At 41.3% G+C, this 11,937-nt stretch overlaps 1 protein-coding gene across 1 annotated transcript; it reads right to left on the bottom strand.

Moving 5' to 3' along the window:
- Positions 1–988: 988 nt before the first annotated feature.
- On the bottom strand, positions 989–11,235 carry LOC141514896 (uncharacterized). The gene is made up of 4 exons (XM_074226069.1): positions 11,144–11,235; positions 2,483–5,113; positions 1,946–1,987; positions 989–1,084 (listed from the first exon to the last, which is right to left on the bottom strand). Exons 1-4 carry the CDS (start codon positions 11,199–11,201, stop codon positions 1,059–1,061), a joined length of 2,757 nt encoding a protein of 918 aa, XP_074082170.1. The 5' UTR covers positions 11,202–11,235; the 3' UTR covers positions 989–1,058.
- Positions 11,236–11,937: the final 702 nt, after the last annotated feature.

Genomic DNA, 11,937 nt, shown 5'->3' with positions numbered 1-11,937 from the left:
TCTTGGAATCAAGATTCTAGTTGGGATACTGCAGCCAGTCAGCTCAGCAAGGAATTCAGGAAAAAGTCAGAATTCTAGCATTATGTGCCAAATGGGAATGAGACTTGGATCTTGGGCCAAGGTTCTATAGGAATGGAGATAAAAATCCCCATCCATTCCCTAGTGTCTGAAGTGCTACAAAGAGGAAGATTGTGTGTGTCTGTGTGTGTGTGTGTGTGTGTGTGTTTGGGTCAACCTGAATATTTGTGATTTAGTCTCTTGATGTATATTTTCCTTTATGAAAGGTAATTTAACCATTAGTGATTAAAAAGAAGTAAGGGTCATGGAACCCCATATACTTGTGGGAACACCAAATTTCAAGTTTTTGAAGTTATTTTCAAAGAGTCTAGATATCCCTAACCCTCTAAAAGTACTAGAGAATCCTGGGAAGAGGTAAAATGTAACATACCTGCTAGCCTTTAGACAATGAGGTCAGGGTAGTTAATGCTACATCTAAATGACTTCAGTTTCTCAGGTTCCATCTTGCAGTTTCAGAACTTTCTCAACCATTACTTGTGCTCTTTCTGTCTTTCTCTAAACCAAGGATGGAGAATTCTTTTTCCTGCCAAGGGTCATTTGGATAGTTTATAGCATCATTTAAGGGTTGTATTTGGTCAAACATTTTATTAATTTACTGCTAAAAAGCTCTTAAATTGACTGAATTTTGAGGTCAGATGTTACCTGTCCCTGAATAAAATGAAATTAGATTGGATATTGGATACCTTCTTTTCATTTTCATGCACAACAAGTGCATGTGGAGGAAAATATTTGTCTCTTCACATTTATGTGTCTGGGTAGAAGAAGCTGGATAATTCTGATGGCAGACAGAATTTGGGGAAGGACAGGCATGTCTAAAGAAATTTCCCTCCATGGATGCAGCAGTGCCCATTTTACCCTCTGTTCAATGTCTTCCCCTCCCAGTGATTCCTTCAGTAAAGACATACAGCAATTTTGATACTTTGGTTTAATAATTAAATTGTTCTACATGTATTTTTAATGATTTCCTTTGAGTAATCCTTTTAAGGAGAATCGTTTCTTCTTGCCTCTAAAGAGATGAGAAAACAGTTTTGTTAGAACAACTTTAAATTTCTCTGGAAGGAAGATAAATAGAATGAGATCATGATTCTGAAATGAAACTGAGGTTATTAGGATAACCTGGGTAACCCTAGACCTTTCCCTGGGCTCACCCACCCTCCTGAACCAGACTGTGTCTAGGGATTGGAGACAGAAGTTTAGAGCTGCTGGTAGAACAATGCAGGTTGGGGATGGGTGACATTTCCTTCTGCTTTGCAGCTTAAATTACTGGAAGGAAATAACTTCTCAATGTAGAACCTGAAGGAAACTGATCTACTTCCAGCTCCTCCCCATGTTTCTTCCTCTTCCACCTCTCTGCCTCTACATTGGCCACTGTAAGCCTAGAATATTCTGATGTCTTCCCTGCCATCATTCTGGTCTCTGTTCCAATCCCACCTCTGCCAGAAAGCTTACCTGGTCTGCCCAGTTCCTTGTTCTTTCTATATGTGTCTCATATAGTTGTTATATCTCAATTATTTTTTTTAAATTTCTTTTGATGTTTCCACCATTAAAATATATCCTTCTTAAGGGCAGGGACTCTTGTTTTATTGATTCTTTTTGCCTTTCATTGAATTATAGAGTTTAGTCTAGTGTCTGATATGTAAGACTTGTGTAATTAATTTTGGTTGCCTGACAGTGAACTTGGTGATGTCTGAAAGCTCCATGTTATGGTTTATCCAAACTATAAAAGGCTTCACTTTCCTTACCCTCCAAATCCATTCATTTCTTAACTTAGATTTGGAGAATGGACAATTAGGGAATGGAGACTAAGACTGTAGACCTGAGGAGGACATCATGATCATTCTGGGGGGATACCTTTGGATTTGCTTACCCTTCATAGCATGCATTTTCGATATGATGACTCCCCAAAGTCCTAGGTATGAGAATTAGTTGGTATGAGTAGTGTTTCATGGGTTACAGAATTTCCCAATTCCCCTCCTTCCTGGGGAATCACTGAAACTCATCCTTTTTAAGATGTGCAAAGTCATTTAGCAAAATGATCAATGTACCCTCCCCCTGCCCCCACCTATGTATTTTTTTAAGGAAATAAAAGAGTTTCAGAGAAATTAAATGTCTTCCCAATATTTCTCAATTACTATGAGAGGAATTTGCTAACAATTATTATTGAGTGGAATTTTCTATGAGTACATTGACCATATTGCCGCTTCCTCCCAACCCAAGCCCAAGACATAAGTCCAAAGCATCAGGAGTGTTAGAATTCAATGCTTCACTGACCCTCCCAGGAACAAGGTGTGACTATGTGTTTGTGTATGTGTGTGTGTGTGTGTGTGTGTGTGTGTGTGTGTAGGACCATACTCAGAGCCAAATGAATGAGGGACACTGAATTGAAACAGAAATAGATACTCACCCTTTGTAATCCTCTTTGTTGTCTTGTGGGCAACTGAAGTTGTGATCTGTGAGGTTGTTTTTTCAGGAGATGGTGAGGCATTGGTGTGTGGGCAATGAGTCTGGCCATCAGTGAATTCAGTGCCATTTGTCTGTCTGTCAGTGGACTCTTGGACTTCTGTTTGGGCACCAGTGGATTCTGGGGCACCTGTCTGGGTGGCAGTGGATTCTGGGGCATCTGTCTGGGCCTTGTCGGACTCTGGGGCATCTGTCTGGGTAGCAGTGGACTCTGAAGCATTTGTCTGAGCAGGAGTGGACTCTGGAGCATCTGTCTGGGCTTTAATGGACCCTGGGACAGCTGTGTGGCTGTCAGTGGACTCCAGGGCATCTGTATGGGTGGTAGTGGACTCTGAGGCATGTATGTTGGAAGCAGTGGACTCTGGGCCATCTGTCTGGCCTTGAGTGGACTGAAGGCCATCTGTTCGTGTGGCGATGGACTCTGGGACATCTGTCTGTCGGTCGGTAGACTCTGGGCCATCTGTCTGTCTGTTAATGGACTCAGGGCCAGACTCTGTGGCATCTGTCTGGGTGGCAGTGGACTCTGGGGCATCTTTCTGGGTAGTAGTGGACTCTGGACTATCTGTCTGGGCATCAGTAGATTCTGGGTCATCTGCTTGACTGTCAGTAGACTCTGGGTCTTCTGTCTGGGCAGTACTGGACTCTGGGCCATCTTTCTGGGTGGTCATGAACTCTGGAGCATCTGTCTGTGTGGCAGTGGACTCTGGGACACCTGTCTGTGTGGTAGTCAACTCTAGGGCATCTGTCTGGCCACCAGTTGACTCTGGGGCATCTGTCTGAGTGGCAGTGTACTGTGGGGCATCTTTTTGGGTGGTAGTGGACTCTGGGCCATCTGTCTGTGTGCCAGAGGATGCTGAGCCACCTGTCTGTGTGATAGTGGACTCTGGGGCATCTGTCTGTTCATTGGTGTACTCTGTAGCATCTGTCTGGGCTGTAGTGAACTCTGGGGCAGCTGTCTGGCTGTCAGTGGACTCCAGGGCATCTGTCTGGATGGTAGTGGACTCTGGGGAATGTGTCTTGGCAACAGTGGACTCTGGGCCATCTGTCTGGCCTTGAGTGGACTCAGGGCTATCTATTTGGGTGGCTATGGACTCTGGGGCATCTGTCTGGCCATCGATGGACTCTGGGGCATGTGTCTGGGTGGTAGTGGACTCTGAGCCTTCTGTCTGGCTGTCAGTGGACTCTGGGGCATCTGTCTGGGTAGTAGTATACTCTGGAGCATCAGTCTGGGTGGCAGTGGACTCTGGAGCATCTGTCTGAGGAGTTGTGATCTCTGGGGCATCTATTTGGCCATCAGTAGATTCTGTGGCATCTGTCCATCCACCAGTGGACTCTGGGGCATCAGTCTGGACATCGGTAGACTCTGGGACATGTGTCTGGGTGGCAGTAGACTCTGAGGCTTCTGTCCAACAGTCAGTAAACTCTGGGGAATCTGTTTGGGCATCAGTGAACTCTGGGGCACATGTCTGGGAAGTAGTGGACTCTGGAGTATCTTTCTGGGTGGTCATGAACTCTGGAGCATCTGTCTGTGTGGCAGTGGACTCTGGGACACCTGTCTGTGTGGTAGTCAACTCTAGGGCATCTGTCTGGCCACCAGTTGACTCTGGGGCATCCGTCTGAGTGGCAGTGTACTGTGGGGCATCTTTTTGGGTGGTAGTGGACTCTGGGCCATCTGTCTGTGTGCCAGAGGATGCTGAGCCACCTGTCTGTGTGATAGTGGACTCTGGGGCATCTGTCTGTTCATTGGTGTACTCTGCAGCATCTGTCTGGGCTGTAGTGAACTCTGGGGCAGCTGTCTGCCTGTCAGTGGACTCCAGGGCATCTGTCTGGATGGTAGTGGACTCTGGGGAATGTGTCTTGGCAACAGTGGACTCTGGGCCATCTGTCTGGCCTTGAGTGGACTCAGGGCTATCTATTTGGGTGGCTATGGACTCTGGGGCATCTGTCTGGCCATCGATGGACTCTGGGGCATGTGTCTGGGTGGTAGTGGACTCTGAGCCTTCTGTCTGGCTGTCAGTGGACTCTGGGGCATCTGTCTGGGTAGTAGTATACTCTGGAGCATCAGTCTGGGTGGCAGTGGACTCTGGAGCATCTGTCTGAGGAGTTGTGATCTCTGGGGCATCTATTTGGCCGTCAGTAGATTCTGTGGCATCTGTCCATCCACCAGTGGACTCTGGGGCATCAGTCTGGACATCGGTAGACTCTGGGACATGTGTCTGGGTGGCAGTAGACTCTGAGGCTTCTGTCCAACAGTCAGTAAACTCTGGGGAATCTGTTTGGGCATCAGTGAACTCTGGGGCACATGTCTGGGAAGTAGTGGACTCTGGAGTATCTTTCTGGGTGATCATGGACTCTGGAACCTCTGTCTGGGTGGTATTGGACACTGTGGCATCTGTCTGGCCATCAGTGGACTCTCGGGCATTGGTCTGAGCATCAGTAGACTCTGGGGCATCTGTCTGGGATGCAGTGGACTCACCAGGCACCTGCACGTCTGCACGTCTGACTGTGGACTGTGGGACATCTTTCTGAGCTTCAGCCAGTGCCTCTCGGTCTGGTGAACTAGAATTCTGTCCAACTGCAGAGATAAATTTTAAATGTTGAGATAATTAAGTTCCCCACTTTAAGATTGTAAAGGGTAATAAAAAATCCTTTGGGTCTGGGTTTTAAGCATCTTCTCCAGTTGAAAGGGAACTGCTCAGATAGAGCAGGACCCTGTCCTTCTAGGGAAAGACTTGTCTCATTTGTAGTTAAGAAATGTAGGTAAATCTCTGTGTTATTATTGATTTGTTTCCAGACCATCCCAATAAAACAACAGAGTGAGTCATTTTTTTCCTAGTGAATATGAAATTTATGTTTATACTGTACTAAAGTCAATGAGATTTACAGTAATATTAAACCTAAAGACAATGTGTATTTCTTAATTAAAAACTGTGCTGTTCAGTCATTTTTAGTCATAAATTACTATGTGAACTCTTTAATTTGTTTCTTTGTTTTCATAAAGATATTCTAGAGGTCTGCCATTTCCATCTTAGCACATTTTACAAATGGTGAAAATGAGGCAAATAAAGTTAACTGCTTTGTCTTTGTTCACATTCTAATGTTTTTGTTTTTGTTTATGTTTTGGCAAGGCAATAGGGGTTAAGTTGCTTACCCAAGGCCACACAGCTAGATAATTAATAAGTGTCTGAGGCTGGATTTGAACTCAGGTACTCCTGACTCCAGGGCCAATACTCTTTCCACTGCGCCACCTAACTGCCCCACTTTGTTCACATTCTAGAAATGTCTTAGCTAAGATTTGAATTCAGGAAGATGAGTCTTTTTGGCTCCAGGCCTGGAACTCTAACCACTGTGCAACCTAAAGGGTTAAGAAACACTTTATTGCAAAAAAAAATAATGCTGTTATCTAAACCTTCACATAATGATGGTTGCTAAATGGTCAGGATAGTGATTGCTCTAGATTGGGAAGACTGTGTAAATTTTTGAAAAAAAAAAGCTTACAATGAACTTCTCTACATAGATTGAATCTATCACTTGACCACTTAAAGGTCTTTATAAGATTATTAATTGGCCTAATTATAATATTTTTGAATCTCAGGGAATAGGGAGGCCCAAGGATAGGGAGAGAGAAAGATGGGGAACAGCCTGTTAGTAGGGCAGTCAGTACACTTGTACAGTTGTCTTATATGGATTTAGTTTATGGCTAATCAAGCAATCACAATAGTAACACAAAGCTTACTGATTACAGATTCCTATAATATAATATATAATTTATATATTATATATATAATTTATAATATATAATAAATAATATATAATTCATATAATATAAATATAAATCCTATAAAAATATAAATATAAATAATATAAATCCTATAAAAAATGATGAAAAATGTTGACATATTGTGACAGTTACCAAAATGTGACACAGAGACATCATGTGAGTCTAAAAGCAAATAATGGTGCCCATAGTTTTGCTTGATACAGAGCTGCCAGGAACCCTTAATTTGTTAAAAAAAAAAATTAAAAACTGGCAATATCTGCAAAGTGGAATAAGGCAAATCAAGGTATCTGGGAGGATCTGAATGGGATAGTATTGATTTTCTCTACTTATTTTCAATGTCCTCTGGGATTCATTCATTAATTTAGTAAATTCCCACATTGATTCCTCTGATTGTAATCCTTTAACTTTTATATTCTGAATTCTTATTTCCTTTAGACCCTGGGGTGATGATAATTTGAGGACAGAGAAGAACTTTTAAGGACTTATTTACTATCAAATTCTGTAGCACTCCAAACGCCCCCCCCAAATAATTCCATCCCATTTAAGTATATTATTTTAGTTTTTGCAAGGCAATGGAGTTAAGTGGCTTGCCCAAGACCACACAGCTAGGTAATTATTAAGTGTCTGAGGTCAGATTTGAACTCAGGTACTCCTGACTCCAGGGCCGGTGCTCTATCCACTGTGCCACCTAGCCATACTACCCCCCCAATTAAGTTTTGAAAGAAGTAGCCAAGAAACCATGAACTACAAGAGAGAGGCAATGATGTGTTATCTATTTTCTGGACCTAGAAAGTACCTGTAGAAGGAGGGGAAAGAGATCTGGATGCTGGCAATAGAATTACAATTTCTCCCTTTCCTTCTTTTAACCTTGAGAGACTTCCAGTCTGACAGTGGGGGCCCTGGACACAGAGGCCATTTCAATCATACTGATGGTCTCTTCCTGCCATGGATGTGAACACTGTGGATTTGGGGAGTTTGAGTCCTGTGTTCCCAGATGCTGTGATCTGGGTCTTCATCTCCAGTGACAGGGTCTGACTTTGGGAGAGCTGAGGCCAGAACTAGGGCCATGTTGTACGAGTCAGTTTTTCCTGTGCATCTGCCTGGGGTGACATGATAGTAGAAGTGATGAGACTGGTAGCGAAGCAAGGATTCTAGGAAGACAAGGTGCTGAGACTTTGAGACTCTCAGTTTTGGAAGGTCCACTGATCTGGCAAACCAGGGAAACCAACCTCTCTAGTAAACTTGATATTCTTTAGTTTTACTCTGAGGTTTATGGTGAGAACCTGATGTCACATCACCCCCTAAGCCAAACTCAGCCCCTTACCAGCCAGGACAGGCATAGTCTAGGGGCTCTCCCTCTGATCAGGTAGACTGTGGGGAGGACATCTCCCAAATGGCTTGAGTACAGCTCACCGTGGTGGCAGCAACAGTATTGTGCTCTTCCTGTGAGCTCTGGTTGAAATTGTAGCAGCTCTTTCATTTTTGTTATGTGCCTGACTAATAGTAGATAATAAATAAATGCCTTATTATTGATGAACGATCTGACTACATATAAAGTTACTGAAGTATCTCCTGTGTCATCAAGGATATACACAAAGAATCATAGGCAGTCCATGCTCATAAACAAACATTCATTGAAAATCTACTATTGTATGTCTACTGGGAAGAATAAAAGTACTCTCAAATATAATGAAAAAAATCAGACTCACTCATTTTTGCCCCCAAAACTGTAATCTAAGGTGAAAAAGCCTTGAACATTGATAATTGAAATCAAAGTCATGATGTGATGATTGAGAGAATTAACAACAACAATTTTCATCTCTATAGAATTTTCTCCAATTATTCTGAGGCTGGTAGGTACAAGGCTCATCATTCCTAGAGAAGCAAAAGCAAGTTTTTAACACAATTTTTTATTGGTCTCATCCTCAGTTGCCCTTCTAAATTGAAGAGGGGAAAAGTCTCAGACCCAGGAATGTGAATGCAGGGAGAGCCCTTCTGACTTTCACACATATCTTTCTGCCATGAAGTTCTTTCTGATGTTTAATTACAATCCTTCCCCCTACATATTTTTTTTAGGTTTTTGCGAGGCAAATGGGGTTAAGTGGCTTGCCCAAGGTCACACAGCTAGGTAATTATTAAGTGTCTGAGACCTGATTTGAACCCAGGTATTCCTGACTCCAAGGTGGGTGCTTCATCCACTACACCACCTAGCCGCCCCTTTCCCCCTACATATTGAGATTTCTCTCTAAACTTGTAGCTCTTTATTTGGAACCCCCACACCCCCAGTACACCCATGAATGGATTTCATGGGATTCATGAATTTGAATGGGAAATATTTTACTTCTTTGTTTTTTAATAACTTTTGTCTTACTTTGTCTTGTATATTTAATTTTTTATATTTAAAAAAATTCAGAAAAGGGGATTATAGGTTCCTACAGACTACAAAGTTCAGGACATAAAAGTTTAACAACTTTTCCTGCTAATCTAAGTTATACCTATATTAGAGATGATCCTGTTGAAAGCTGAATTCGCCTATTTCTAGCTCATAACCACACTTCCCCCCCAATCACCCCCCCAAAAAAAGAAGCTTCTTTGATTCCAAGATATAAATATTTGAGAGGAAGCTTGAATTGTTGAATAGAGGTAGGAAGACATTGGTTGAAATCATTCCACTGATTTATACTACCTGTGTGATTCTGGGCAAATCCCTTAATTTTTTAGCATTTAGTTTTTTTAGTTGTATCAATGAAATCCAACTTCATGACTCAATTTGGTGGGGTTTTTTTTGCAAAAATGTTCTAGTGATTTGCTGTTTTCTTCTTCAATTTATTGTACAGAGAAGGAAACTGAGGCAAATAGGGTTACCTGACTTGACTAGAGTCACACAATTAATGAGTATCTGAGGTTGGATTTAACCTAAACTCAGGTCTTCCTGACACCTGACCTTGTGTTCTATCCCTTAATGACTTTTAGCGCTGTAAAAATAAGGTTCAGAGAAAGGAATTTCCACATCCAGTGAGTTTCCTTTCAGGAAGTACTATTACATGGCAACTTAACAATGTCTACATTACAGTCTTTATTATCATTCATTACAAGAATCTAGATTTCCCCTGCTAACTTTGAGGATGCATCAGAGCCTGAGCCCCAGAATACATGCAATCATATCTTTAAACAAGTTGTCTTGGAAGACTTCAGACGGTTAAGATAGGTATGATGGCAAAAACAATTAGTATTTTGCCGATTGTATATTTCATTCATGGTTATTCTAGACACCTGTCTCTGGATCTGTGACTTGATGCAGGAAAGTCCCTATTGAGGAAATTCTTTCTATATTTCTTTCTTTTTTCTCTCTCTCTCTTTTTCCCCCCTCTATATCTCCTTTTCTCTTCTCTCTACACTCCTTTCTCCTCTCTATATCTTTTTTGTTCTCTATTGCATCTTTCTCTCTCTCTCTCTCTCTCTCTCTCTCTCTCTCTCTCTCTCTCTCTCCTTTCTTTTTTCTTTTTCTTCTTCTCCCTATTACTCTCTCTTTTTATCTTTCCCTTTTACTCTCTCTCTATTTCTCTCCCCTCTGTCTACAGCACTCTCTGTCTGTGTCTCTGTCTCTCTCTGTCTCTCTCTGTCTCTCTATGTCTCTCTCTCTCTCTCTATGTCTCTCTCTCTCTCTCTCTCTCAGTGTACATTACCAATTTTTTTTGGGGGGGTGGAGAAGGGTAAAGAACCAATAGATATTCTGAGAAAGGTACCTAGGGCAATTTGTTAAGAGACTTGCCTAGGGCTTTTTGGCGTAGTCTTACTGACTTCCCTTTCAGCCAGTTAGAGACAGGAGAACTTAGCAAAGCCTAGAACCTGTCATATAATAGTCTTCTTTCTACTTTCCTGCCAAGGAGAGAGTTCTTATGAAGTGGGTGGGTCCCTTCTCAATATTGTCCCAGTTGTTGAACTCATTCAACATCTCTACCCATCTGGCTTTCTCTTCTTGATGCCCATCCTTCCAAATATTTCTATCTTTAAAGACTTGGCTACACATCTACTTAAAAAGAAATACTACCTAATCAATTTAAAGTCTTTATTCTAATATGCTTATGAGAGTAGATATAGAAATACCATACCAAAGACCTTCAGGAGATAAGGAATAATTTTGTTTGATATATTCATAGTGGTATCATGCTAGTATAGAGACATAAAATGAATATCCCAAAAGAGGTTGGTATAAAATCTCTCTGGCATCAATTGAAACGAACATTTCAATGTATAATATAGTAATTTTAATTAGATTCCATTAAATTATATGCATAAATTTTTAAGATATATTCTGTTATGACATGTAATGCAGCTCTTTAAAAATTTATATTTTATGATTTTTCTTTAAAATGACTCTTTTTCCTTTAGAAGTTGCTACCTTCTGTCCCTCCAGGGTTGTTAAAGTACCTTAGAGGTCTTTAGCCAGCTAGGTGGTACAGTAGATAGAATGATAGGAACATTCATCTTCTGCAGTTCAAATTTGACCACAAATAAGTCATTTAATTGTGTTTGCCTCTGTTTCCACATCTATAAAATAACCTGGTAAAGACAATGACACAGTTCTTTAGGAAATCCTCATATGGGATCTGAAAGAGTCAGACATGGCTGAAAAATGACTGAAAAACATTTAGCTATCACTATCTATGCATCAGAGATTGGTTTTTGGGAAGGTTTACAAGTCCCCAAGAAGACTTTCTGTTCTATTCTGTAAGTGAGTGGGGGGGGGGGGAAGCATTCAGACCCACTTAGTGATCCTAGACCATTGTAGAGAGAGGGACTGGGGAACAGGACCATACTCACAGACTCCCATCAGAACTCCAGCAAGAGCAGTCATGAGGAGAATCTCTGGGAATTTCATTTTGCTGGGGAAATAAGGGGATGTATTTTGAGGAGAAGGGGAAAGCGTTGATAGAACCACCTGTCTACTAGGATTCTTATAAAGGTATCAATGACCAATGGGATTTCAGAGAGGGGTGAAGCCACCTTCTTCTGCAAACTGCCTAATCCCCTCCCCTTACTCCTGCCTAAAGCCATTTACTAAGTCAACAAAGATTGATGAGGGGTGGATGCCTAATCTTTTGACAGGAAAGTCATGGCCAGTAAAGCAGGTAATTGTCATCTATTTTACCAGATGTCTAATTTTGACCTTGCCCATAACTAAATCATGGAGGAGAAAAGAAGACTACCTAAGTAACTGGATTCAAGAGCAGTGGATGAGAGAGAGAGCTCCAACTCATTTTTTAGTAGTAGGATCCTCTCTCTGTTTATCCAGAGACATCCTGGTTATTGTGTAGAAAGTCAGTTTTGTAACCAAAGCTCAGTTTGTCCAACTGCCTGACTCTGGAAGCGTTGATTTCCAATTCATGCCAGACAATATAAGCATTCTAGTGAATTTTAAAGGAAGAACTGATAGAATTATTTAAAGAATAATTCTATATGCATACACAGAGTGATAGATATCACTCTGTGTGTGCATGTACCTATTTGGGTCTAATGATAACCTAATGTGGGGTTGAGGGAAGGAAAAAAAAAGGAAAAAGTAGAAATTTACATGAAAAAAATTTAAATTAAATTTACAATAAAAATGTTTAAAT

This window comes from Macrotis lagotis, chromosome 2 (genome assembly GCF_037893015.1).
Source record: "Macrotis lagotis isolate mMagLag1 chromosome 2, bilby.v1.9.chrom.fasta, whole genome shotgun sequence".
NCBI classification, from domain to species: Eukaryota; Metazoa; Chordata; class Mammalia; order Peramelemorphia; family Peramelidae; genus Macrotis; species Macrotis lagotis.
The sequence above is the reverse complement of the archived record's forward strand: the minus strand, read 5'-3'. Positions and strand labels throughout refer to the sequence as shown.

Bases quoted from the DNA above. Each gene is read 5' to 3' on its own strand.
- LOC141514896 (XM_074226069.1), bottom strand. From the start codon at position 11,201: ATGAAATTCCCAGAGATTCTCCTCATGACTGCTCTTGCTGGAGTTCTG. The intron at 5,114-11,143 runs GTGAGTATGGTC...TTATCTCTGCAG, and splicing joins TGGAGTTCTGATGGGAGTCT to TTGGACAGAATTCTAGTTCA. The intron at 1,988-2,482 runs GTGAGTATCTAT...TCTCATACCTAG, and splicing joins AACAAAGAGGATTACAAAGG to GACTTTGGGGAGTCATCATA.